We start from the raw sequence: 27354 nt of genomic DNA on the forward strand, positions 1-27354 counted from the left end.
CAAGACAACTTCAGGTTTAATCCTGACTTTCCAGCACCACAAAGCTGGATTCATTGTTAGAAAGGCTATTGAACTTAAAAACAAAATGTGTTCTTTACAAATTAAATAGTTTTCAAAAATATATATATTTTTTCTTTTTGACAAACCAACTTTTTACCAATTTTTTCTTATATAATGTCTTTATACACCCCTGGCATTCACTTGTTTCTTGTATAAATTATATATAAGCTAAAAAATAAAAAATTAAATGATCAGAGAGGAAATTGTGAGAAGATCCTTTGGATCATGGTGACAAATACTTATATGAGTGATAAAGGTTTTCATGGGCTTCTGGACTCCAGAACCTGGAGCTGTGTGTGACCTGCAGGAGTGTGGCCCTCACTGTATCACAGACTCTATGTATGGCTATGGGATATTACCAAACCCAGCTTGGGTATTCAGTATCTCTCGAGGCCACTTGCACCATATAAGAGAGGGATATCTATGCTATTGCAGGCAAGTCAATACCTGGATTTCTGTGAAATTTCATATTCACCGCATTATGAAAATGAGGCTGTTAGATATACAATTTGGCCAGTATTCTATTCTTTTGTTGTTTGAATATGATGAGAAGGGTAGATGTTACACTGAAACTGCCTCGATGGGGGATTAATGGAAAAATAGAGGGTAGGAAATAATAAAACAATGCTGTAACCCTACAAAAAAAAAAAAATAAGGATGATTTCACACAGATAAGCCACTTCTAGTAATATGATGCAATTGTGACATCAGCTTCCAGCTTTATTGAAGTCCATACATTCTCTGAATTGGGAGCTGGTACGGAGCTCGTCTGCCTGGCTGTGTGTTTCCTGGATGGGGTCCTCTGTGGAGCTTCTTGACAGTTACCTTTTGTATCTTTGCTCCCTTCTGTATCTCTGCTTCTGTCTCTTTGAACCCCAGTCGCCCTCAGCAGATGCCTGCTCACACAGAGCCTGGTTCTGCTGGAGGGTTCTTCCTGTTAAAAGGGAGTTTTTCCCCTCCACTGTCGCTACAAGCATGCTTGGTGTCAGGGATTGCATTTGAGTCAATGAGTTGATGCAATCAACTGGTTTTCCTAGATAGAAAACTTTGAATTAATCTGAATTTATGATCTGGTCGAGTTGTCTCTGTAAAGTGCCTTGAGATGATATGTGTTGTGAATTGAAATAAAGTCCAACAAACCTGATGGAATGATTTTTTTTTTTTTTTTTCCTGCTCCGGTGTCCTCTTCACTTTTGGTGAGGGCTACATCTGGGGGATCAGATTCAGTTAATATGCAGCACAGTGATTGGGAGACATTGCTGTGTCCTTAAACATTGACACAGTCAGCAATCCTGTGCTACACTATTTGTCACCTTTTTGCATCTTATTTCTCTAAGATGCGTTTTTGTTCCTCACAGGAGAAAAAAATAGTACTCTTCCTTCTACGCTCATTATTGTGACTGGTCTATTACCTTTAACCCACCCCTTCATACGTGAGCATTCACAGATTTGTTATCAGTTATAGCTAATTTGAGTTGGCGAGTTAAGCTCCCAGAGATCCTCCAGTTGCACATACTGTCTGCAAACACAGGGCTTTATCAGTCTGTGGTGCTGTGCATCATTCATATTTCATATTCCATTCCATGTTTGTATTTATCTCATGGCACACCATCCTTCTACTCTAATAGCAACATGCTGCAATATAACAGTGCAACCAAAGTATGAAAAGTTATTAGATTACTGATTTTTTTAAATAAGGGAATTATTACTAATACTTGTTTTATTCAACCAGGTTAGTAAGTGACACATTTGGCATTCTACTTTTAATGGTATCTACCTCCACCCACATTTCAGCAGTGTTTGGTTTATCCTCTTTTCAGACCTGTATGATAACCTGTTGTCTTTGCCGTGCTCACTACCTTGCCACCAATGACCAACTTCCTTCCCCCTGCAGATGCACAAAGACCAGTTTACTGAACTATGCAGGATTTTATTTCCCAATGCAGGTTTCGAATGGGCAAGGAACTGGTTGTGTGTGAGAATAGGTGGAACAAGGGATAAGCAATCCAAACAAACAGGATAGTCCCTAAACCAACAGCAAGCCCCAGGGAAAAATTCCCACACAAGTCAGTCTAATGAGTAGAATATCTTGTGCAAGTAAGATCTTGATGGTAATTATGCAGAAAAACTAATTGATTATCAACATGTTGCATGCACATCATTGTATTTAGACAGTAAAAACTTTTTTGGTAATATAAGTACATTATTAATCAAACTGTGGTGCCTTGTGTTAATTTGAGGATACCCCTGAATCTAGTGCTGTTTTGGTTCTCTGAACAACCTTGGTAATTTCTCCATGTGGAGCATAATAGGGAGGGTGCTAACTCAGTAACCATGAGAGCTCCGGTGTTAGGGGAAAGCAGGAAACTGTGAATTATGAATATATAATCTTTGCTATGAGAGAGAAAATATAGAAAGCTCCTGCAAACACCTTTACAAGAGCCCTTTAAAAAGGCAGTTACCTAGAAATACATTGGAATTAAAAGAAAGAAATACAAACTTCAAAAAAACTTAGGTAGCTGGTGGAGAAAGCAAAGCTCTTCCAGTTAAACCACAAAAAATTGAAATCTAAATTAGCCAGTTTTTCCTAAATTAAGGGATTTTTTTTTTCTTGAATTGAGGAGGTAAGTGAGATGCTTTACAAATGGAACAAGAAAATGTACATTTAAAATAAGAAAAAACAATTGCATTGACTTATTTGAAAAGCATACAAAACATGCTATCTTATTGTCTTATTTTTAAGAATAAATATACTCACTCAGTTGGAAAATCATCTTATTTATCTACTGAATTTAAGGGTAAATACACTTAATTTAAGATTTTGTTATTATTTCTAGATCGTTTTTGCAGTGTACGAGCATGTGCTTCTAAACATGGTTTCAAGGTTTCTTTTAAGGGCCTTTTATATAGTTTCTATAATTTTATTTATTTATTTATCTGTTTGCTTTAAAAGTAATACCTAAAGAAAGAACCAGTACCTCTTGCTTTTTTAAAATAAAAAATAACAAAAAAGCAAACAGTTACCCGGAAAAGCTGAATCAGGATCTGAATCAGAGAACTTTATTAATCCCTTTTCTTTTGTTGCAGTGCAACCATTTACAGAAGAGAAATTGAACCTAGGTGGAGGTTCAACTGAAGAAACTCATTGCTCTCCCACATCCACCTGCGACACAGCCAATCAGCTTTGAGCCATTCCTCCACGAAAGCCAATCGGCATCCAAAGTTCATCTTTAAAGGCCTCTGATACGCACCTGTCTGCTCCTGTGCGCAGGCGGCGGATGCGCTATGCGATTTCATTCAGATGACACCGTTTCAACCCACCTCCAGCCCCTCCTCCACCATCGTAGCTAAAGCTTAATCAGAGTGTCATTCCTCCCGGACTCTTACTGCGTTCCCTGTCTCATCTTAACCGGTCCGGCAGAGGACCGGCATGTTGAGCCTGGTTCTGCCAGAGGTACCTTCCTGACGGGGAGTTTTTCCTCTCAACTCTCGCTTCATGCTTGCTCATCATGGACAGGTTCTCTTAACCTGTGTTATCCAAATGGACTTCCATCTTCCAGGTCCCTGAGTGAAGCTCTAGTAAAAGCTCACGCAATCCACTGGATCTCCCCATAAAGCTCAGCATACCGTCTCGCTAACCAGCAGTCTACAGACTGACCAACTTCATCTATCTCCACTCTACTACCAGTTTAAGGCCTAGGGGAGAAACAGAGCCCCTGTTCATGCATATCTATCAAAATTAAGCGCTATGTTTCCTGCCGAGGTCTGAGCGCCAATGACAAAGTAAATGTATCAATAAATTCCTCCTAATTGTCTTTTCTCTTCATGTGAGTTTTTCAGATTTAAATAGTTCTCAGGGAGAACCTGGAAAACAGACATTGGCAAGAAATCAAACATCCACTCTTCTGTAGCCATGAAAATTCTCTTTAGGGAGGACCTTGCTCTAGACACCTCCCCTGCAAAATGTTTATAGGCTGCATTTCTTCTAGTCTAAAAGAAGTAAAACACTGCACTAAGAAACTGCAGTAAACAGTCCAGCTGCTCTTGGCTCCTCCCTGCTGAATCTAAGCAGCATTCCAGAAACCCTTTGAAACTGGAAGGAATGTCCTGCTATGAATGAGGGAAGCAGAGATTGCAGGTGAAATATGGGGGGATCTGTTCAAGTCACTTGAAACCTTACAGCCTGTATACAAAACAACAACAAAAACACATTGTGTCCTGCTGATTAGGTTATAAGGGTGTCTAATCCTTATTTTGTCATCATTCATGATTTCCCTGATTGTAGGGAAGGTCTTAATACGTGGCAGAAGCGTGGCGTTACTTTGTTTCGGGGGATCTATTCAACAAAACGGTTGCTGCGTAGCTACGCACAAAAAAAATCCCCCATCGATTTACAGGACAGCACCCCCTTCAGATCCGCACCAAACTGAAGGCATGTGCGCCTGCACGTAGCATTCAGACAGAGAAAATCCAACCCAGACCTCCGCATAGCCAACAGTTCACCGAAACATCACAGGAGAGGAGGAGGATCCTCTGCTCGTTTATTCAAGTCTTCACCGAGGAAGTCACTTTTACATTAGAGGACACATCGGCTGAGGACGCGGGGATTCTGCTTCCCACAGGATGCTTTGGAAAAGGTAAATACAGCCTCATGGATCAGATGAGACATCAATCAGGACTGAATACTCATCTGATTGTTTTCCTCCCAATTAACTGTTAAGGGCTTTGCTGTTTAGCGTAAGAACTGAGAATTATGGGTTTATATTAGTGACCGGAAGGAAGGATGACGTAGGTTAAAAAGTAGCAAAATGCAAAAACAACAGGAGACAAAAGAAAAATGTGGTTCTGCCCACGTTGTTGGCGGAGTTATGGCATTCCTATGCAAAGTAGGAGTGTGGGATGAAACTGCTTTAAAGTTGCACTTATTTATAAAACAGCAACAAAAACAATACTCAAATACACATAGAAATATAAATACAGTGTAAAAAAACCCTTCTGCACTTTTCTAAGGGGTTTTATTTAATAGAAAATACTACAAGAGATGAATCTTGCCTTGCAAATAATGTCTACAGCAAAGATTGAGCGTAAATAGAATATATCTAGTTTAGAGGAGCTGAAGGATCCCTAAATCTGGTTAGTTTTAAATTTAACTTTAAGGGATGTCAGCCTCATGAGTTTCCATGGAGGGGAGGGGCGAAGACGTGGCAGTCTTATCCATTTCCTCTGCCTTTTCACTGCATGGCTATGCTTACACTAAAAGTTAAGTTAGACGCTTCTGTGCCAGGAGGCTTTACAAAAGTGTATAAAAACAAATAAATAAAAAAAATAAGATTAGTATTGTGTGTTAAGGTGGCAGTGAGGGTGCAAAACCAAATTCTGTTTCAATTAGTCTGTAATTTTGTACTTATTTTATAAGGTCAGTACATTTCTGCCTCCTGGACATTACAACTTTTTTCTTTTTAAAAAAAATCTTTTTTGTACTATATACACTCTTTTTTTATATTGTCTGTTGTATTTGATCTTTAATGGCATTTTGCTTTAAATCTTTATACTCTATATAAGCTACTGGAAGCAGAATTTCCTTGAAGGAGTAATTCCAAGGGATAAATACATTTGAGTCTAATGGATAAGGCTTATCAATTATTAGCTATTTAAAAGTATGCTTTTTTGTGTAGTGTTAAATACACAAAATAGAAATACACCTATTATGGCCTTTTGTTGTAGAACATTAAGTAATATTGTAAACCAAATGCCCAAATTAATAGCAGCTTTTTTATTCAGTCTGCAAAATGTTTTATTAAATGCTTTTTGTTGATCAACCTTTTTTACTGATGAGATTAAAAAATAATTGATTGATCCTTTATGTTGATATTGTAGTTAAGAACAAACACAGTAGGAGCTGTTTTTCCACAATAGGCTGTGTTTTCAGGCAAAAAGAGGAGGATATGTTGGAAAGCATAAAAAGATGTCCCCTGGTTTGTGGCTTATCAAAGTTGAAATGGTAATGGCCTTGGCTGTTACAATTGCTGCAGAGCAACAATGAGGCTGGCTCTTGGGTTTGGTATAAAACATGTAAAAAGTTTTTTCTTGTATAATGAGCAGTTTTAATCCGGGCGTTACACTTGGATTTATACAACACAGTATCTGGGAGGCTGTAGTCGTTACCCTGTTATTACATTGATTACAGTAATTAAATTCCTTTATGTTTTAGCTTTTTTTCTGGTGTTTCGTGATGAAGAGCTTTCAGTGATCATTTTTTATGCATACTGTCAGTTTAGGTTGATTTTGATTGAATGGTAGGTGTTCAAATATATTTGAACTTGTTGTGGCAGCATGCTGATGACCTACATTAAAAACCAGAGGGCGAAGTCAGAGCTTGTCTAAACCTGTAGTCTGATGATAGTTTGATGCACTCGGGAGAGCTGCTGCACAAAAACATATTTTTTTTGGATGAATTTCTTTTAACCTGTGGGTAAGGCTGTTGAGTTGGCTACCATTGTTTTAACCATTTATCCTCCCATTTTAACCAGTTTTGCATATATTTTTTTCTGGGATCTCTTAGCTGGCTCAGTGGTTGTTTGAGCCATTGCTTCTAAACAAATTTCCAATGCAAATCTCCACTGTGTAGACATCCGTGTTTTTCAAAGAGCCTCTGTGAGTTCTCATTTGCTCATTTCCCCTCACAAAATGTGCCTATTTACTTTGTTTAAATAGACCATACGTGTAAGTGTACATTGTGTGTGTTTGTCTTTGCTCTGGCAATAGACTGCTCTTATCATCTTACTCGACTGAAGCATCTAAAGACGTTTGTTGGATTTAAATTTTGATCCACCATGGGCTCAGTTACTGATCTTATTTTAAGATTCTCATGTAACTTTGATTTTCTGCCCCATACTGCCCAGAAATACTGAAATGCCTTTCAGGATTTAAGGCTTATTGAAAAATTAGAGCTGAACCATGCATGTTGACACCAAACACAGACTTAGTTTTTTGTTTCTGACATGGATGCGTGGCTGGATGAACTCCCCGTGGCTTTTGCTTACACACATTCTTCCTTTTCTTTCCTTTTGTGTATTGTATTATTTTATATTATCTGTATAATATCCATTGTGTATATATATATATATATATATATTCCAACTTGTTGAAATAAATAGGTGAAACTTTATCAACATCAAAAAGAAGAAATAACAAAAACAACTGATACTGAAAAGCCGTGCAAAGGTGCAAAAGCATGAATCTGTACCGATGCAAGTAGGCTCATGTTTTTCCCTCTGTGAATAAGAGATGTTAGTTTGCCTTTTAAGGAATAGGATTCTGTTACAAAATCTATTAGATATACCGTAGCCTTCATAGAAAGGTTGTTTATACAGTCTAAGAGACAGCCTTCCTATTGCAACGTATCAGAGGAGAGAGAAAGGAAAGAGAATACTTGGGCCAACAACTGTAAGTAAATCAGTCTTGATGATAATCTGAAACGAAACAAGTTCAGTTTTTGGTGCCTTATTATAACGAGAATGCTGATTCTGCACATTTGGAGTCTAAAACCTGATAAATAATCCTTCTATTATTAGGTTTTGAGGAAGTGAAAAAAGTTGCGCATTGCATTATGGGAGAAAAACTGGAGCTGATTCTAATGAATTTACACAAGGATTTCACCTAATCTCTTTCAGAATGGAGCTTCCATGTTGCTTTTTAGTGCTTCTGAGCTGCCTGCAGTCGCTCTCAGCCCACAATGATTTCTTCACCTCCATAGGTAATATTCACATTGTAAAACCGACCCTTCTGGCTGTTCATTTAACCACAGCAAACACCTGCAAATCATAAAAAATGATTAGCTTGTTAATGCATTATTCAATTCATGCATCTGTGTTTGGTTTGTTACTCCGCAGGCCAGATGACAGATCTGCTGTACACTGAAAAAGACCTCGTCACATCTCTGAAGGATTACATCAGAGCAGAGGAAAACAAACTGGAGCGGGTCAAACGGTAAGTCTATGCAAAGAAGCTAGCACACATGAAGAATAGCTTAGCTTTTTGTCAGTCACTTTCATCATCATACAGTCAGCTTCCAATTACTATTCTTAACTATTAAAAGGAATAAATGTTTTGAGTTGCAGAGACAAAGACTCCATCTTTAGACATTGAAGTTTAATCTGAAATGTGTCTTTTGTAATACTCACATGAGTCACATTTTATGTCAAAACAGTGTTATTAAAAAAAACATTGGCTCCTCACACACGTCGACTTCCGCTATATCTGGACCGGGTTGCGGGGGCAGAAGTCTATGAAAAAGATGTCGGAGCCACCTCAGCTGACTCCTCTCGGCGTGGAGGAGATGCGGCTCTATTCCTGAGGCTCTCCAGAATAACCAAGCTTCTCACCCTATCTCTAAAGCCCCTGTAACCCTCAGGAGAGAGCTAATTTCACCCGTTTGTATCGGGGATCTCACTCTTTCGGTCATGATCCAGATTTCATGACCATAGATGAGGCTAGGAACGTAGACTGACCGGTTAATCGAGAGCTTTGCCTCTCCCCCAGCTCTATATTCACCTCAACAGACTGGAGCAGTGTCTGCATTATAGCAGCAGCCACACAGATCTGTTTATATCGGTCTTCCACTCCTTTCTCCCCTCACTCGTGAACAAGACCCCAAGATTCTTAAACTCCTCCACTTGAAACAGGAACTTTCCTCCAACCTGAAAGGGACAAGGCACCTTTTTCTGGTTGAGAGCCGTGGCCTCTGACTAGGAGGAGTGGATTCTCATCCCAGGCCACTTCACTGCATGTGCATGCTGTAGGTCTTGGCAGGAGGAAGTCAGCAGAATCTTGCCATTTGCAAAAAGCAGGGAACCAGACTGCACCTGTCTGCACCTAGTGGAGTCTAGTGACTTCTTGGTAAAAAAAAAACAAACAGATTAAATTGAACACACTTAGGCTTCGTATGAAAAAAGACAAGAGGATACCAGACAAAAAATATGTTTTTAGCGCATGAGGAAATTCCAGTGAATTATGAAAAAAAGAAAAACTTACCCCAAGAGGGTAGCATTTATATTATTCTGAGGATTTTTAGCTCTGTTATGAGTTACACTGTGATGTTATTGCCGGTACTACAGAGTTCAGACACAAGTGAACATTTTTAGATTACAGCTGTAGTGCTGAATTCAATCATCATTGGGTATCAGTCACGTTTGGCCAACATGTTTGCATTATAATGCTAATCAACACACTTGTAACCATTTTCCTGACAGGTGGGCGGACAAGTTGGATTCCCTGACAGCAACAGCCACACAGGACCCTGAAGGGTTTTTAGGCCACCCTGTCAATGCTTTCAAACTGATGAAGAGGCTGAACACAGAGTGGGGGGACCTGGAGAGTCTGGTACTTAGTGACACCACTGATGGTATGGATGACTGAGGATGTCTTAAATAATTTAAACCAGTTCTGTCAAATAGCTAATAATACCTATTAGTACAACAATTAAAGTAGTAATAAAGTCATAGCAGCATTATCATTTTGAACTTTATAATCACTTGAACTTTGTCAATCGAGATTTTGGAGGGTTTAAGTTTTTCTATTCAGTGTAACAATGTGAAGGGTGATAAAGAAGCTAAATAAACTCAAATGCTTATCAGGAAAATTCCATAACAAGTATTTATCTTAGGGATTTTTACTCATATTTAGTTCAGATAATAGTTTATATTTCTCCAAGTTAAGAAATGGTAAATATATCTTTATTACTGTATCAGTTTCTGCTAGGAAATATCAATGTTTTGTGATTCCATTTTTTTTTTAGAACAAGCTCCTTTTTAAAGCTGATTCTAGTTTAACACTGTTTTAATGGTGTGTGTGTGTATCCATTGTTTTATTTTATTTGCTTTTTACATCTAAATTTTCCCCTTTTAAATATATAAAGTCACAAGATTGATTGCTCTTCAAACTGTGTTTATATCCTTAGAGGGAAATGTGTTTCCTTATCTTTTTCTGTCATGTTCTTTTCTACCAGGATTTATCTCCAACCTAACCATCCAAAGACAGTACTTTCCCACTGAGGAGGACCAAACTGGGGCTGCTAAAGCTTTGCTTCGGTTACAGGACACCTATAAACTTGATGCCAACACCATTTCAACAGGAAACCTTCCTGGTAAAACCTAACAAAGCCATTGTCTTTTTAAAATAGTGTATAAAAATGACTATTTTTCCTGGTTATCACGTTTTTAAGCTTTTGTGTAAAAAGCAGCCACCTGTGGTGTGATGGATTTTTATCTTTTTAATAATGTTTGACCTTCCTGTTTGCTTTCTGCTCACCAGGAGTAAAGCACAAGAGCCAGATGACAGTGGAGGACTGTTACGAGCTGGGGAAAATATCCTACTCAGATGCTGATTACTACCACACAGAGCTGTGGATGGCCCAGGCCCTGAAACAGCTCGACGAGGGAGAGGAGTCCACCATAGACAAGGTGACGGTGCTGGACTACCTCAGTTACTCCATCTACCAGCAGGGGGAGATTAAGCGAGCTCTAGAGTACACCTTGAAGCTGCTTCAACTCGGTAACCTTACTTTAACTATTTCAGAGAATTGAATGCTTTGATTTCCTCCTTATGGTGACATCATCAGCATTACTAGTATTTGTTTTCCACATTTTCAGACCCAGAGCACCAGCGTGCCAAAGGCAATGTGAAGTACTTTGAGTATCAGCTGGAGAAGCAGAAAAAAGAGGCAGAGGAAAAAGCCCAGAAACCAGAGGAGGGAGAAAAAGAGGAGACACCCAAAAAAAAGAAACGGTCCTCAAAGAAATCCTTCTCTCTGATCCCAGAGAGGAAGAAGTACGAAATGCTTTGTCGAGGGGAGGGGCTTAGGATGGTGAGGAAGAAAAGAGGACGATAATGTCTGAGTTAACCCTACTTCTATCTACAACACCGTTTTTTATTTCTATCTCAACATCAGACCCCCCGCAGAGAGAGCAGGCTGTTTTGTCGATACTATGACAACAACCGCCACCCCAGGTATGTGCTGGCACCTATCAAACAGCAAGATGAGTGGGACCGCCCCTACATCGTTCGTTACCTTGACATTATCTCTGATGAAGAAATCGAGAAAATCAAGCAACTGGCGAAGCCACGAGTAAGTAATTAGGAGCAGTAGGATTGTGTGCAGTGGCTTGAATGTGATTCAACATGTTGAGTTGTGGTAGGTGGAAGCCTTGAGGCTGGTTTGTTGGGTTAGACAATCACACAGGCATGCACCTGTGCCTCAGTGTGGGGGTTAAATCATGTTCCTGGCTTCACAGCTGCGCAGGGCAACCATCTCCAACCCTGTCACTGGAGTACTGGAAACAGCTTCTTACAGGATCAGCAAAAGGTAAGATAGAGGTTAAGGGGGAGATTTTGGAGGGCATTATCCTCCCCCCCTTAAAAACACTTCTAGTTCCCTCTTTGGACTCCCGTCAGTCCAAAACTCCACTTTGCTACCCCTCCAAAGCTTCAAGGCTCCTGAGCGTAATACAGATTAAGAAAACATTTATAAGGCATATTTAGTTCCTTAAAGCCAAATTCCTCCATGTATTAAATTGGGTTTCTATGTGATAGACCAGCAAATAATCGTAAATTGGAACAAATGTGACACAAGCCTCTTAGTAGTTTTAACAAATAAAAGCCTTTTGGGGACGTGACTCGACCAGCTCTGCTCATCTACAAGGTTTTTTATTTCATTTGTAAAGTAGGATACATTTATTCATATTGAATAGGGAGACTCTTTTCAATTTATAAGTTTTCTATTGAGTTTAGATCTGGCCGGAACATTTTAACACATGAATATACCGAACCTCAAAGTACAGAATATAATTACAGCTCTGGCTCCATCTTTAAGTCTATTCTTAATTCCTTTAAAGCCTCTGACATGTTGTTTTTCAGGAGGGATCTGTAATATCAGTAACTCTGGCTAGCTTATGTTAGTGCTGAAGTTGGTTATCCCCACAGCATAATGCTGCCACCACTATGGGGATGGTTTGTTTCTGTGATGGAAGGTGTTTTCCTGTATTTACACTGGTTACTTCCCCAGTCCGCTCAACTCGGTACTTTACTTCCAGTCGTTTCATTTCCATTTTCAAACTACATGCTCTGCTCTGCTGTGAAGCCCGGATGTGCTCAGAGAATTATGAGTTTACTCATTAACAGTCAGACCAAAAAAAGACATAAAACACTTAAAACAGATTTTTTTCAGCAGTTTTCCTCCAGAAAAGCTATATTTTTGCATTTAATTTCTGTACCATGCATAGCCATAAATGGTAAATTTATCCATCCATCCATCCATCCATCCATTATCTTACACGCTTGTCCCAATTGGGGTCACGAGAGGTGCTGGTGCCTATCTCCAGCAGTCAATGGGCGAGAGGCAGGGTACACCCTGGACAGGTTGCCAGTCCATCGCAGATGGTAAATTTAGATATGTATAAATGCATGTATTTATTTAGTAAGCAAGACAATCTAGTCTTTCTTATGTGAATTATTTAAATATGGTTGTTGTGCTTGTTTGTTTGGTCTGGTAGATAGACTCAGAATTGGTTCCAGCATCAGTCTGAAACAGACTGTAAATGCTCTGATTGATTATATTGGTTGTGTATTTACTGCAGAGTTTACACCAAAGTACTGATGCAAGCAGATTTCGGGTGCTAGTTTGTTGCATATAAAGATTTTTCTCCCACCTGACCATAGCACCCTATTTTATGCGTTTGCCTTGTCCCTATAGCTTTATGCAATGATTTATCTGTTTTAAGTTTTACTAAAAATGACTACCGTAATAGTTGTTATAGCTGTGTTTTACAGAACAGCTGTATTATATGACATTATATACAAGTCAACCTGAGAAAAGTTTGCAAAAAGTTTACACAATTTTATTTAGGAATTCAGAGTAAAGGGGGCTGAATACTACACTCATATTTCATTGTTTTCCTTTTTTTAAAGCTGGAAAACAACGTATCATATTTGTCTGACACACAGGCTCTATTTTGTGTTGATTTATCACATAAAATTCCAAATATTTACCTAGAAGTTTTTCTTTGTAATGTGGGAAAGTACAAGAGGTGTTGATACTAGTTTAAAGTTATATTGGACTCATCAATAGATTATCATTAAGGGAAATAGAGATATACTAGGCTCTATAAACTCTATTATTTTACAATACTTTGGTATGGATAAAAAAGTAGCATATTTTAAATTATCGGGACAATCTGCTGCTCAGGAGTCTGTTACACAAAGGTAACAACAAGCTGAAGGGGGACATTTTTCTGCTAGTTAATAATAACATAGTTTCTTCGTCTCCCTTTTAGTGTATCAGAGGCAGCTGATGCATTAATAACGAAAGCTAATATTCTGAAACATGTAGAGGTCCAGTATTGCTTCATACAGCGCTCTGCTTTTTCTTATTAATAACGCCACCAACCACTGACCTCATCTTCTCTCTCCCTCTTTCCATCTCCTATTCCGTCTGTCCTCTTCTTGTTTTTCTTCCTATGCTTTTCTCTCATTATTTCCTGTATCTTCTAAAAACTACCATAGCTAAGACGGGCCACGGTGCATGACCCTCAAACTGGGAAACTTACCACAGCCCAGTACAGAGTCTCCAAGAGGTAAGGGGTCACAGGTCAACAGGTCTTAATCCAGCTTCATCTCTGTCAGCCTCCTGGCTTTGTTTGACCTTGCACAGAGAAAAAAAAAAATGAAATGGAAAACTAACAATTTATGGGGTTTAATTATTATTGACGCAAACAGTTTGTTTAAACCAAGATAATTAAACCCCTATTTCCTTCTACTGGATGATCTATAGATCATTTTATTAAACTCATTCATTTTCTTTCAGCCATTTTCCCTACAGGAATGAATATCTCCATAATGACTGCTGTGTGCAATTCTATATATTTAGATCTTTTTCCTATTGTATTAATAGCAGCAGATTTTTAATTTTTTATATCATTACATTAAATGTAGTATTAAATACTCAGAATTTAACTGCAAACATAAATGCTAGTTATCTATTTTAAAGCATCCATCTGAACACCATCATAAAAATAGCACGCAAACTCAAACCCCCACATCTTTCTGGTTTTACTGCTCCTGGTCATTAATGTCAGTGTGCAAGGATGTTAGGGTGTGGTGTCCTTTTGGTGTGTTTTTTTTTCCCAGTTTGTATGTGTGAGTCAGGATGTTGTTTTAGATTTAGTGAGCATAAGTATATGATGAGCTGGAGAAACAGTTCTTTGAACTGGCTTTAAGATACTTGCTCTGCTGGCTCATGTTTGACCTGAAAATATAACTCGGCGTCGCATAAAAATACAATTAATATCAAATCTAGTTACCTCTTATATTTACCTATCTACCTCAAAGTGAGGGTTCATACATTTAAACCCTTAGGCAGTTGAGCTGTTTTTTTAACTTGCTGTTTAATTTCTAAAAAGATCTTTTTAAAGTTTTGGAATTTATTATGATCCTTAAAATGGAAACAGTTTTTAGTGGTATGACTGGTTTGATGTGGATATTGTGGGTTTTTACTGCTTCTTCCATAACAAGGACAATTTAAATAGTGTATTTTAGACCCTGAAAGGAACAAAAGCACACATTTTTCTAGAATAGTGAAAGCTAAGATTTTTTTTCTATTTGTTGCTCAATCAGACTATAAAAGTGCACAAACCTGTACCCTAAGCTGCTTTGGAGATCACTGGGCTCTTTCCAGTTTTCTAATTTCTTCACACTTTTTCTTCATTTTTTTAAGATTTCCAAAAAAGAAAAATTAACAATATATTTTCTTAATCCTTTTCAGCATGTTCTGAGCATGGCATGGCTTTGTTCTCTTCACCGAAGAGCTATATACTGCCATCTAGTGAACAGATTTGTATTTTAAGAAAAATGAATGAATATCTTAGCCTCTGTGTTGTGCCTTTCTTTACTGCAGCGCTTGGCTCACCAGTTATGAAGATCCAGTGATTGAAAAGATCAATGAGAGGATTGAGGCCATCACAGGTCTGGAAATGGACACAGCAGAAGAACTTCAGGTAGACTTTTAATTAATTATTCTAGACAAAGACATAAAAATGCGTTCACTGTTAAAAACTGTGTTTTTTTCTAACACACTTAGAAGTTTTATATCAGCATGATTACTGTGCTTAGGATAAACAATAAAGAAAATAAAATTTTAAGGTTCAAATTCTGTAAAAATAAATAAATAAATAAAAACACAAGTTTTGTGAGATATAAATTTTGACAACCTGACATACATTCTCTGTTAAAGCCTCCCTAATCACATATTTGAGTTTTACATCATACAAGATAGAGAACTGCTGTTTGTGGCTGTTGAAATAGGAGTCAACTTCTGAAAAAAAGAGCTCTCTGAGGTCTTTGGGAAGAAGATTAGAGCAACATACTGAATGTAGTCTGTTAGTGGAAGACATGTAAAACATCTACCTGTGTGCCTCAGTCTGTCTGCTGAAGACACCCCTGAAACTAGAGTGCAAGCTGTTAAAGAAATAATTTAAATATAAATATCAACTAAAGATCAACATCGAGACTTTGATCTCATTTAGTCGCAGCAGACTGATAAATATCCACCAGAAGCTTCTGGCGTGATTTTAAACAAAATGTGTTTGTTTGATGTTGAAGGTTGCCAACTATGGTGTTGGAGGGCAGTATGAACCTCACTTTGACTTTGGAAGGGTAAGCTTTTAATAATTTGATTTCTGATGTCAAGCTGTGACTTTATATGATGTGACATTCTATGTGGTGTCTGATATTTTTACAGAAAGATGAACCAGATGCCTTTAAAGAGCTGGGAACTGGAAATCGTATTGCGACTTGGCTATTTTATGTGAGTAAACACATGCTAATAACAGGTTGCTTTGAATGGCATTTGATTGTTCCTTAGATGGGTTTTTTCACATCTAATGTGTCAAAATGATTATGATGATTCTTTTCAGTCTAAGGTGTTGGAATATGATGTAAAAATAATTGCTTGTAAACAACAGTTTTAGAAAAATAAACTGATTTTGAGATGACGTTAATTTGCTAAATGCTTCCTGCTGAAAACTTGTGTATAAACATAAAATGTCCATGCTTAAACAGGTACACTGAAAAAATAATGCAACCACGTTTGCCATTTACTTAATCATATTTAGTTACTTTAACACAATTTTTAATGTCCTACACTGCCAACATGAAACAATTGGGTTAAAGTAACTAAATATGATTAAATAAATGCTAGAAATCGTTGCATAATTTTTTTATGGAAAAATTTTAGAAAAGTGTCTGCTAAAAAAAAAAGCAACACTAAGGAATCATTTCCTATTTTTAATGAAAAGAAATCACTTTATAAATATGAAAAATACAGTATATTATTTATATATTTAAGACATAAAAGGTTCACTTACTAAAATAAACTAACTATTGAATAAGAAGAGGGACGATCTTCCTTCCTCTTCTGCTGTTTTTTTTCCCCCAGACACCAGTCATTTGTGTCTGTTGTGTTTACCCCTTCTTTGTTACTTTCCTCTTGCTGCACATGCACACTTCTAGTGTTGATATATCCAGTGGAATCTGAAGCTTTAACAATTTGATTAAATAAAACCTTTTTTCCTTTTTTTTTATGTGCCAAGGCTCATGGGCAAAACAGTAATAAAAAATGGTTTTTAATGCATGCTGTAATTAATAAGGTTCCATGCAAGTTCATTTTAGCTTTTATTATATTTCTACTTTTTTGTTGCAAATAGCTGAGAGAAACAAAACAGCTAAATGTATTCCCCAGTATTAGTAGTGCTACTCATTCTCTGTTATTGACTGTATAGTAACTTATAAATAATGTATATGAATAAGATAGAATGGAGCTGACCTTAAATCTATGAATATAAATAATTAATAAACATTGCATCGACTATTGTGTTTCAGAAGCAGCTTAGGATCGTAAAGAGCGACTAAGGTTTGATGTTAGCCCAACAAGCCTGTTAATACCTTTTCTTTTCCTTGCTTTATCTGCTGCAGATGAGTGATGTGACTGCAGGGGGAGCCACAGTATTCCCTGATGTAGGTGCAGCAGTTTGGCCTAAAAAGGTAACCAAGCACTAACACCTAGAATTTACTAATATATTCATTTTGCTACATTATATTAGAACAAATGCAAAATTCAAATATCTGATCTTATTAAAAAAAAAATAATCTATTTTTTAAAATCTTTTATACACTAAATGGTTTTGTGATTCATAGCATCCATATATTACTGACGTAAAAAAAAAGATATCTTTCTGATTCAGATAGCATAGTTTAAAATAATACATTTACATAAAAATTATAGCAGTTTTTTTGAAAAATAGAAATTGGAAGTGAATGTTTGAGATTAATGCATGCTAACAGTTTAATAGAGAGAGCTGCTGCTTACCTCTGTCGCTGATTTCAGGGTACGGCTGTGTTCTGGTACAATCTGTTTGCCAGCGGGGAAGGAGACTACAGCACCCGGCATGCAGCCTGTCCAGTGTTAGTGGGCAACAAGTGGGGTGAGTTCCTCTTTTGAGTATCAGACTTTCAATTTAACTTTCATTTATGTTTGGAGGTTTTTATGAGAGGTATAAATAAAGTAATGGTAACATTTGAATCAGAAAGCGCAGATACAAGCATTTTGTGGTATACGTCTTGCTTTCTGTAAAAAGTTTCAGCTCAGTTCAGGTGGATAGATAGCTTCCCTAAACAGCAGTTTTTAAGCTTTGATTGCTAGTTTGATTTAAAGCTGGGCGTTAAATCTAATTCTAATACATAAATGTGCATTGCTCTGAACTCTGTCGTTGAAAACATGCCTATATATATACCTTTTGGTATATTTATACTTTTATCTATTAACTCTGTGGTCCAACCTCCTCCCAGTTTAAGGCAAAGCCTTCCCATGTTTTTCTTAAGGGAGATGATGTGTTCAGGGGGATTGGCAGTGTTAGCTTTGTCCTCTTCTCACAAGAAATTTGTGAGCAGGACATGAGAAAATGTAAAAAGTGAAAGGATTATTCATTTGTTTTCAAGACACTATATGTGTAAAGACATGATCTAGATTATTCTTAAGATCAAGTTTTTTTTCCTCTTTCTTTTAGTATCAAACAAGTGGATCCATGAACGGGGTCAGGAGTGGCGGCGACCCTGCGGCTTGAATGAAACTGAATGATGTAAAGAGAGAACAACAACCTTTCCTATCTAATCCCTTATCCCAGTCCTCTTTTTAACCACCGAGGATCAGAGAACACTGCAGCACACCACAGATGATCCATGGGGTCCAAATGGCTCCCCCCTCCTCCCCCGTCCTCCCTCCTGAGTGATCCATTTTTCTCCCCACCTGTTTTCTGTCTGTGAGCCCAGAGATTGTTTTGATAATATCGAGCTCCCCCGGACAGCATCCGCGTCGCTGTGACAGATAACTTGTTCTTGGGATTGTCGGAGAGTATTTGAGAAAGACCCGAGCTTTGTTCACTCCCTTGAGTCAGCCTTTGCACTCTGAATGAACTCCTGCTCTGTGGCGAGGTTATCCCTCAGTTGTAACTGCAGGGATCCGCTTCCCCTTTTTCTAAAGTGAACATCAGAGGTTTTTTTTCCCCACATTTTTATTTGTTTAATTGCTTTCCTTACATTGGCCCTTGGAGTTTTGTTTGTTATTTTTGGAAAAGTTTAACATTTCAATAAGAGAAAAAATGTCATCAATGTTTCACATTGACTAGCTGATGCTTTATCGGCTAGATATGACTGTGACACTGCGTTAGACTCACCGAATATGGGAAATCTTTTTTTTTCTCAACCAGATCTGACCTGAAAACCTTTTGCGCATGAACAAACCAACATTTTTTTTAAAGCTATCAAAGGGGGAATTCAGAGCAAGGTTTTTATTTCTTGCTAATCTATGCAATACTTTATCACCCATTGCACATCATGTGATTTGCTACACTTTACTTCCAATGTTTACACTCTGACATCGCTCTAAAAACTGGATCATTTTTAAACCAAAGTTGTTTTTAAAGTCATATAAGATCCCATCTAATTAGGCTCCATTTTCAGTGTATGGAAGTTTCAGTTGGCGTTTAGGTACCCTTTACATTTTTTTTTTTTGGCAGTGATAAATGGTAGTAAGTGTGAAAATATTTGGATTTTTCCAGAGATGTGTTTTATTTATATGTCCCAAGTTAACTTTTAAATGTCTTCTTTTATAATAAAGACCTTTTATTGACAGAAAAAAAATAATTGTATAACTGTATTTTGTTTCATAGTTTGGGTGGGATGATGTTTAAGTAAAGTTAGAGTAAAATGAAATTACCATGTGGCACAAATTTAGTTTAGTAATATTTTCCTTGGGCTCTGAAGGCACAGTTGTAAGTTGCTGTGAAAACAAGTACATTTTTTCCTGCATATTTAAAGGGCAGGAATCTTCTCCTCTGTAGTGAGAACATTATACTGTGTTAAACAGCATTGTGTTATACTTTAGAACACAATACAGCTATATACCTTTGATCGCTAACAGCTAAAGAAGATGTGATAAATTAAAGGCCTTATTCTATTTTTGTTGTTTTTTGTTGATCTGACTCTGTGCTTCACTTGATCATACCTGCTGGAACATCATGTACCAAAAGACAATCAGAGATTTAGGAAGCTTTTATTCAATAAGTGAAAAAACACAAAAAAATAATAAGAAATGGGGAACTCATACAATTAGCTTGAAATTATAAATACTTCTGGCAGGCCTGGATTTAAATTGATTTATATTTAAATCAGAAGCGTGTTTCTGAGAGGAAATTAGAAAGATATCTTTTAAAAATTGGCTACTTTTGGTATGAAAACAATAACCCTAATCTAATAATTGCTGCCAAGTTTTTAAAATAATTACCGGTATATTGGTATATTGAGGAATTTAGCTTTGGTATTAATTCAGTCTTTAAGGTGAAATGCCTCCTTGCCATCCCTTCCAAAATCTTAAGAGTTAAGTTGGGTTTGGCTGAGCCCAGGGCCTTACGCCAGACCCAAAAAACTACTGAGGACAAAAGTTCAGGGATAAAAGTGAGTTTGATGACATGCTCCCTCTGCTTTTAATTCCATCATTTAAATCTGGCCATTTTCAGTCTTAAGGATCCATCATGATTACTTCTGAAAAGGCTAGGCTGAGAATTTCTTTGTTCCTCCCCTGTCTCCCCTGCCAGACATTATAAACTTGATTTTTATGTCATCTTTCTTTTGGTGATTCTATCTACAATAGCTTGGAATGTGTCACAAATCACATTGCGATATAATTGAAATAAGTTGCTTCACATTTACTATTATTACAGTATTATGTAGAGGATGGAGCCTGATAAGTTCACTTTTGTTAAGGCAAGCCAACGTTTGGACACATTTCTACTATAATCTTACACAATACTTCAATCATTATGCATTAGGACTGGCTTTTACAGCGTATACAGTTCTGGCACAGTATCTTCCTTTTCTAGTACCTGCTCTCCCTCTATCTTTTTCTCCTCACTGCTCCTGTTGCTCATTGGCCCTTTAAGGAGCTTGGTTTGGCTCAGTCTTTTCCTCCCTATCCTGTTTTCCATTTAGTGAAGAATATCAACACAGGCAAAAGTTAAACTGATACAAATGAAAACGACATGCCATTTCAACCACATATTTCAAGGAGTTTTATTTGTCATTTCAACACGTTAACATGAAATGAAACAAAATTAGTTTCCCTGGTCCCAGAGCAGACCAATGTCAAAGTATAAAATAGTAAAATTATTTTATATTGTGCAGTGCTGGATTGTGTGGGACTTCCTGTCCAGCACAGTAAGCTGCCTTGCTACGTTGAGCTCCGGTATTCGGCAGAAATATAAAACAGGTTCAGCATCCAACACTGAGAAACCATCACTGAATAAACGTAAATTTTCAGTCAAGACGTCGCTAACATATCCATCACATAATGACTGTTGATTAAACCATAGGAAATTCACTGATAACTGTTACTGACAGAGTTAATTAAACTTTGGTTCGATGATGATGCTGTCTGGGTAGTATCAATCAAAATATTTCCTCTATTCTATCAAACAGTCAAACTACTCTTGGCTCTTTAAATATAAAACAGCTCACTGTAAGCGACACCAAGAACACTGTCACTGTGGGGCGACAGTGGCGTTGGATGTAGGAGTTTGCCCTGAAATCAAAGGGTTGACGGTTCAAGCCCGACTCTGACTTTTAGTGTCGTTGTGTCCTTGGGCAAGACACTTCACCTGCATTGTCTACTGATGGTGGTCAGAGGGCCCGGTGGCGCCAGTGTACGGCAGCCCGGCTTCTGTGTGTGATCATCAGTGTGTGAGTGTGTGCTTGAATAGGTGAATGAATGTAGTGTAAAGCGCTTTGGTCAAGTCTCCTAACTTGAATAAAGGCGCTATATAAGTACATGCCATTTACAATTTAGGTAGTTTCAGGTTAATATATTTTAGTTTATATAGTTTATGAATAATTAGCTTTATAATTTTGTTGTAATTCATTATTTGAGACATTTACCCTTTTATTTTTGGATGACATTATAAACTCCACTTTATTGTTTCTGTATTGGAATTTGTTTTCGAATACCATCACAAAAATATACCATTTAAAACACACAAACACTGAAAACAGATCAAATGAAACTGATTAAAGCTTACATGTAATGACAATCCAAGATCCAAGTTTGGCACATTTTAAAAACAGAAAGTATTGTGTTATGGTCTAAAAATATAGGGAGGACAACTGACCAGTTCCACAAAATGGACTTTGCTTCACAATTCTCTCAAAGCTCTGGGTATCTCTGCTCTGCACTTTTATCTGACACATATTTTCCGTCATAGAAAAATGCAGGCATGTGTGGGGGCCATAAGAGGGAGTGGCTCGCCCGAAGGGGCCATTCATGCAAGGACCGCCTCTGGTGCAGTACTAATCTCAGAGTCATTTGCTCATCCAGCCTTCTGTGAGGTTGGACGGACAAGGCCAAGGCACAGAGAGAGAGGGGCAACAGCAGCTCTTAGTAGAGAGATACCGGTCCACAGATTTACCTTAAATCAACGTCAATTCAAGGATAAACAAAAAAGTTACAGCTTTGCAAAAAAAGACAAAGTGCCGGGACAAGATGATGACCCAGATAGAGACAACGGTGCACTATGACAACGGGTACGAGGATGAATATATGCTCCAGGAGGAGGAATGGGACAGAGACATGCTGCTTGACCCTGCATGGGAGCAACAGCAGAGGAAAGTATGTCTTTTTAGTTAATACTGAAAATAAATCAGGTATTCTATGATCATTTACAAAAAGTGGCAAAACTATTTTAATCTTGTTTTTATTCATATTAACCTAGAGTTAAAGTTTAAAATAAAATTTTACATTTTTAAATGAAAATCAAACATCTAACAGCAAAGTTTGCTGCAGAACTTATGGAGAACCTGAAGAGCAAAGGATTCATCTGGTCAACCTCTTCAAAATAAAACACCTGGCAAAATCCATAGAGTCAAAATTGCTAAAAAATAATCATAGCTTTCCTTCTTTTGTCTTTTTATTATTTGCAACAGGAAAAATACACAAATTATGTGGAAAATATAGGCTGTAATACATATCTCAATACATGTATTACAACAACAGTATATCATTATTTCACATCGCATTTTCTCATTTCATGATTTACACTGCAGCACTTTTATTTCCATGTAACGTAATTTTGTCATTCTCAACCTCCAAAGTCACTGCTCTTAAAGAAAATATCCCTTAAGTGGACCTACAGGGAAGTTAGCCAGTTTATTTGATGAGATACAGTGACAGTTTGAAGTACAGCCTATTCACCTTTATTTATACAGGGCAATGTCATCGAGACATGCAGTCTTATTCTTCAAGAGCAACCTGTTTAAAACAGAGGAGAGAAATGTTTTAGAGCAAACTATAGTTACTGAAATTCATTCAACTTAAAAAAAAAAAACACCCAGTAACAATAACACATAAGGAACAAGAGTACATATTCATTGCTGTCCTTTTCATTGTCTCTTGAATTTGGAGTTTTCTCTAAACAGAAGTTGTTAGTAAATATCTTATTATTCTTTCATCCTTAGCCTATATATTGAGGAAGTCCTGAAAGTAGAAAGAGTGTGGAATGTGCTCTTTAGGGTAAAAATGGGAACGCAATACTAGTAACTGATTTGTGATAAAATTATATCAATGTTAGGAATAGTGCTCTGGGATAAAAAGTGCCCAACGTCTGAGGAGCCAAAAGTTAATGCATATAATCTCACTTATACGAATGGTTAGAAGGTTCCTGCAATTATTCATCAAATTATTGACAAATTTATTGTGTATGTAGATGGAAAAAAAACACTAAAAAAGTCACTATACACAAAATTTTATATAACTTCATATATATATCTAAATGTTATCAATGTAGAGTGAGTCAAGAGCAAAATAGGTCTTGGTTGTATTTTGAAGGACAGCTTAGACTTTTCCGGTGCAGTTGACGTCAGATCGACGGGGACCAAATTGTGCGGCTTTGACGGACGGATGCGGCGGGTACCACAGTGTCTAACAATAGCCGTGCCCCTGCCTCTCCACTGATACGTGTGGAATGCAAGCTGTCAACAGATGCTCCCAGCACATGATGACGCTCTCCGGATCAGAATGGACGCAGCGTCTAATTTTAAACCCTAGGACCAAAAGGCATTATAGTGGGGTTAATCCAGCGTCCTTGGGTGGTGGAATCCTTTTGTTTATAGAAACCAGGCAGATATATATTGGAGTTTACCAGCAGCAGCTCAACTCGTTATAGCTTTGGCCTCCCATACTGCCAGTTGGGGGTTTTCAGGGCTTTAAGAGTTGGCTTGAGCCTTGAAACTGCAGCTCCAACAGCACCATGCCCTCTATAACCCCTCTCTGGCCCTCATGGAAATGATGACAATATGTGTATTTTTAGGAATACAAGTTGATCGTTAAGTTTCTTTTACTTCTTTGTGTTAAGCAATAGTAAAGTCCCAAAAAGCATTCAAAACAATATAACAGTGTTAAAACTTCTATGGCTTTACAGAGCTGTGCAAAAGGAGCACAGGTTTTACTTTTTTTTTAATGAGCCTGTCTCAGGTCTTTAAAACAATGAAAGAAATTGAACGTGGATGAAGAAGTAATACCTAACTCAATTTTTAATAAAGCTCAGTTTAATTTCTCTAGTCCGATCTATGTCTATTTTTCTCCAGATGTCCAGAATCAAGAAATAGCTTTCATAGAACCTTTCTAAAAACATGAAGTAGAATAACTGACTTTAACAGCCTACAAGAAGTAGACACAAATAAAACAAATCAATAAATAAAGTGATTCGTTTGGAAATGACTATAAAGACATTTTTAATGCTAAAAGGTATAGTGGAGGATGTTCTTTTTCCAGGTGGGTCATAAAAAAAAGCGGTCCACCTAATTGTCAATGATTCTGGGATATGTTTACATAAGGCCGTCCTACGTGCTCGTCCCCATTTTCACTTACCGGTGGTGAGTCTGACATAGTGGAAAATTATTTAAATCTTTTAGAAAGTAAACTTGTATGAGTGATGCAAACAGCAACTTTTTAACTGACCGTGCACGAGGAGAAATGGGCTCGTGCATGCTCTCGCACGTCTTTAATAGATGTTTCCTCTTGGGAACGGGTACAGGGTTGTGCATGTACATCTTTTTTTAAAGTGGAGAGGGTGGGTCTTTTCAAAAACTGAAAATCCTACGCTATACCTTTAAAGTCCTACAAACCTCAGAGAGACATTAGTAACAATGAGAAAATACAGCATGGTGGTGAGCTTTCCCAGGAGGCTTCCAGGCTATACCTAATTTACTCAAAGAGAGAATTGATGAATCATCTTTAGGGTCACAAAACCACTGAAGACCTCACCTGGCTTCAGCAGCTGACCAGAAAAAGTAATGGTCTGTCTAGCTGAAAAGCATCTTAACTTCAAGTTATCATTTGGACTTCCAATATGTGGGCATTTTTGGACAAAATCTTACATTTAAAATTTTTCCAAAAAGTCTTGAGAGAATGTCCAACGGTCAGTTTGTTAACCTAAGCTCAGGCAGACTTTTTTAAAATCTGCAGTTAAATCTGATCGATTTGCAGATGTCTACATTAAACATGAGGTTCCTATCGAAATACTTCTAATATGGCTGAATTAGAACAGTTGTTCATGACAAGGTGAACACAGAAAGTAACAGAAAATACTGATTACCAAGAATTTGAAGTTTTGGCCATAAGGCTAACATAACCAGTTACTTGGTTAATGTAGTAATTATATTTTCAGAGAAGGGCCAGATTAGTATGAAGCTATTTTCTTTCAATAAATCTCAATAAACATAATGCTGAGTTACTCTAGGCTCCTTAGAGCTGAAATAACTAGAAAACACCAACTATTCTTGTGTCTCGCTGAAAGAATGTCAAACTGCAGGAATACATGAAGCAATTAGTATGTATTTTTTACTGGTAACAGTTTTGTTTGTACTTGTTATTCATTGTCTCTGTTTTGCATCTATTTAAAGAGCCAGAGTTGAACAGAATCCCTACAGGTTCCATATATTAACCCCTGTCACTAGGCATCCTTCTTATCATCACAGTGCTTCAGAAGGGAAAGTGTATTATGTATTTAATTCAATCAGCAAAAAATGTGTAAGGCAACATTTCCTCTTTTTTTGTCTTTCATGCAGTCAACAAAGGCATCATTTAATCATTGGGTGTAATTCAGTGATATTTTTAGCAGTAATCGTCACTGGGTAGTGCTTTGGGGGTGATGAATCGGGCTTGTGAAGTGGGCAGCAGTGTTCTGGAACTGTGAATGATTTCAGTTTGAAGGACTATCAAGCAATTTTATTTTTCTACTACCGTAGAATGTCCCACACACCAGGAGGCTGAAGCTTGGGACCGGCTGGACTTGCATACGGTACTACTGGGAGCAGGCTCCCAGGTTAAAGTACTCTTAATTAAACACAACCTTGTTGTTGGAACAAATTCTACTCTGAAATCACACCAATTTAATGCTGAAAAATAAGTATGCTTTTTTTTATTGACGGATTCAAGTGTTTTTGGTAATCAAGCTAAAACTGAAAAGAAAAATAAAGTCAGATTCAGCAAAATTGATAAATACAGAAATAGATAAAACTTGAATTACCCATCATATTACATTCAGAAAGATTTGCATGCATTCCTCTGACTTCACCTGCACATCAAATTGTAAAGTATTCGTTAGGGCTTGTAGTTTTTTGGAAGGTGAGTGGTTAATAAAATAGAATAACAGTACACTATATGAATAGAAAGTAAAGCCCATAAAACAAGGATAATCTAGGTACCTAACAGCTGGGCAAGGCAAAATATAAAGAATAAGCACAAGTGGGATATAACAATAGAAGAAGAAATTTTATTCTCATAAAGTTAATAAAGACTGAAAAAACAAAAATGCTATAATCAGAAGAAAACTCTCTATTTCTTTTCAGGCTTAATCTGCTGATTCTGATTTTATTTGAACTAAAACAGAGCACATGAATTAGAGTTAGAACTGAGTAGAACAGGTAATTTAATACAAAACCAGTATAAATTTTGGATATGTCCTTAACTTTAACATGCTTTTGTTGTCTTAACTTGGAAACATGATATCAGTGCACAAGCTGATTTTTTTTTTCTATAGGCTGAAAATGATGGGAGATCTATTGGGGATGCATTCGATTGTAAATGTATAGTAAATATGGAGTGCTGCTTTCAAATGATTAGGTGTATATCAGGGCCGTGCACAGACCACTAAAGGGGCAGGTGCTAAAAAAAGGGCACATCTTATCGCATTTTAGGACAGAATATTAACAAAGTCACATAGCTTTCAGAGTTTAATGAACAATGATAAATTACAAAATTGTGAGACATACAATCAAAGCTAAGGGAAACACAAGAATAACAGCCTAATGTCTGTATGATAAAAATACCGAATCGATAGATAAGAACAGCTTTTCCTCACCTGGCTGTCTCCTCCCGCTCAGTAGTTCTTCAGAGAAAGGCGCACCGCGTCCTATACTTTCCTCCGTTTAAACCGCTACTCTTTGCTAAAGTAGAGAAATTATACAACATTCAAAATTTTCCGTTGTCTGACAAGTAGCAAGCCTACTATTTTCACCAAAAATTATGTTTTTTAATTCACAAAAAAACTGTTCTGTAATCATAACAGAACAGTTTTTTGTGAATTAAAAAACATAATTTTCAATGTAAAAGACTAAAAGCACAGAGTAAACAGTGTTTTAGAT

At 37.3% G+C, this 27354-nt stretch overlaps 2 protein-coding genes across 3 annotated transcripts in view; both read left to right on the forward strand.

Moving 5' to 3' along the window:
* The first annotated feature begins 4489 nt into the window (after positions 1–4489).
* On the forward strand, positions 4490–18257 carry p4ha1 (prolyl 4-hydroxylase, alpha polypeptide I). Of its 2 annotated transcripts, none has more exons than XM_015374614.1 (15): positions 4490–4697; positions 7734–7816; positions 7953–8049; positions 9312–9463; positions 10067–10204; positions 10372–10611; positions 10710–10924; positions 11009–11185; positions 13618–13688; positions 15008–15107; positions 15712–15765; positions 15851–15916; positions 17083–17151; positions 17495–17591; positions 18174–18257. In XM_015374614.1, the coding sequence occupies exons 1-15, from the start codon at positions 4684–4686 to the stop codon at positions 18242–18244; spliced, it is 1644 nt and encodes a 547-aa protein (XP_015230100.1). In that variant the 5' UTR covers positions 4490–4683; the 3' UTR covers positions 18245–18257. The 2 variants fall into 2 exon arrangements, with proteins under 2 accessions (XP_015230100.1, XP_015230099.1); XM_015374613.1 differs by lacking the exon at positions 13618–13688 and adding an exon at positions 11352–11422 and having other exon boundaries at positions 4491–4697.
* Positions 18258–22025: 3768 nt separating this feature from the next.
* LOC107084685 (alpha-actinin-2) overlaps positions 22026–27354 on the forward strand; it is a 35886-nt gene continuing 30557 nt past the window's right edge. Inside the window, exon 1 of the mRNA XM_015374621.1 lies at positions 22026–22321. Coding sequence (XP_015230107.1) covers positions 22196–22321 — 126 coding nt within the window. The 5' untranslated portion in view covers positions 22026–22195. The remainder of the gene's footprint in view (positions 22322–27354) is intronic.

This window comes from Cyprinodon variegatus, unplaced genomic scaffold (genome assembly GCF_000732505.1).
Source record: "Cyprinodon variegatus isolate N-32 unplaced genomic scaffold, C_variegatus-1.0 Scaffold106, whole genome shotgun sequence".
Taxonomy (NCBI): domain Eukaryota; kingdom Metazoa; phylum Chordata; class Actinopteri; order Cyprinodontiformes; family Cyprinodontidae; genus Cyprinodon; species Cyprinodon variegatus.

Excerpts from the sequence above, each read along its gene's own strand:
- p4ha1 (XM_015374614.1), top strand. Across the intron at positions 10,612-10,709 it reads CTTGAAGCTGCTTCAACTCG|ACCCAGAGCACCAGCGTGCC; the intron begins GTAACCTTACTT and ends CCACATTTTCAG. Across the intron at positions 15,766-15,850 it reads CTCACTTTGACTTTGGAAGG|AAAGATGAACCAGATGCCTT; the intron begins GTAAGCTTTTAA and ends ATATTTTTACAG.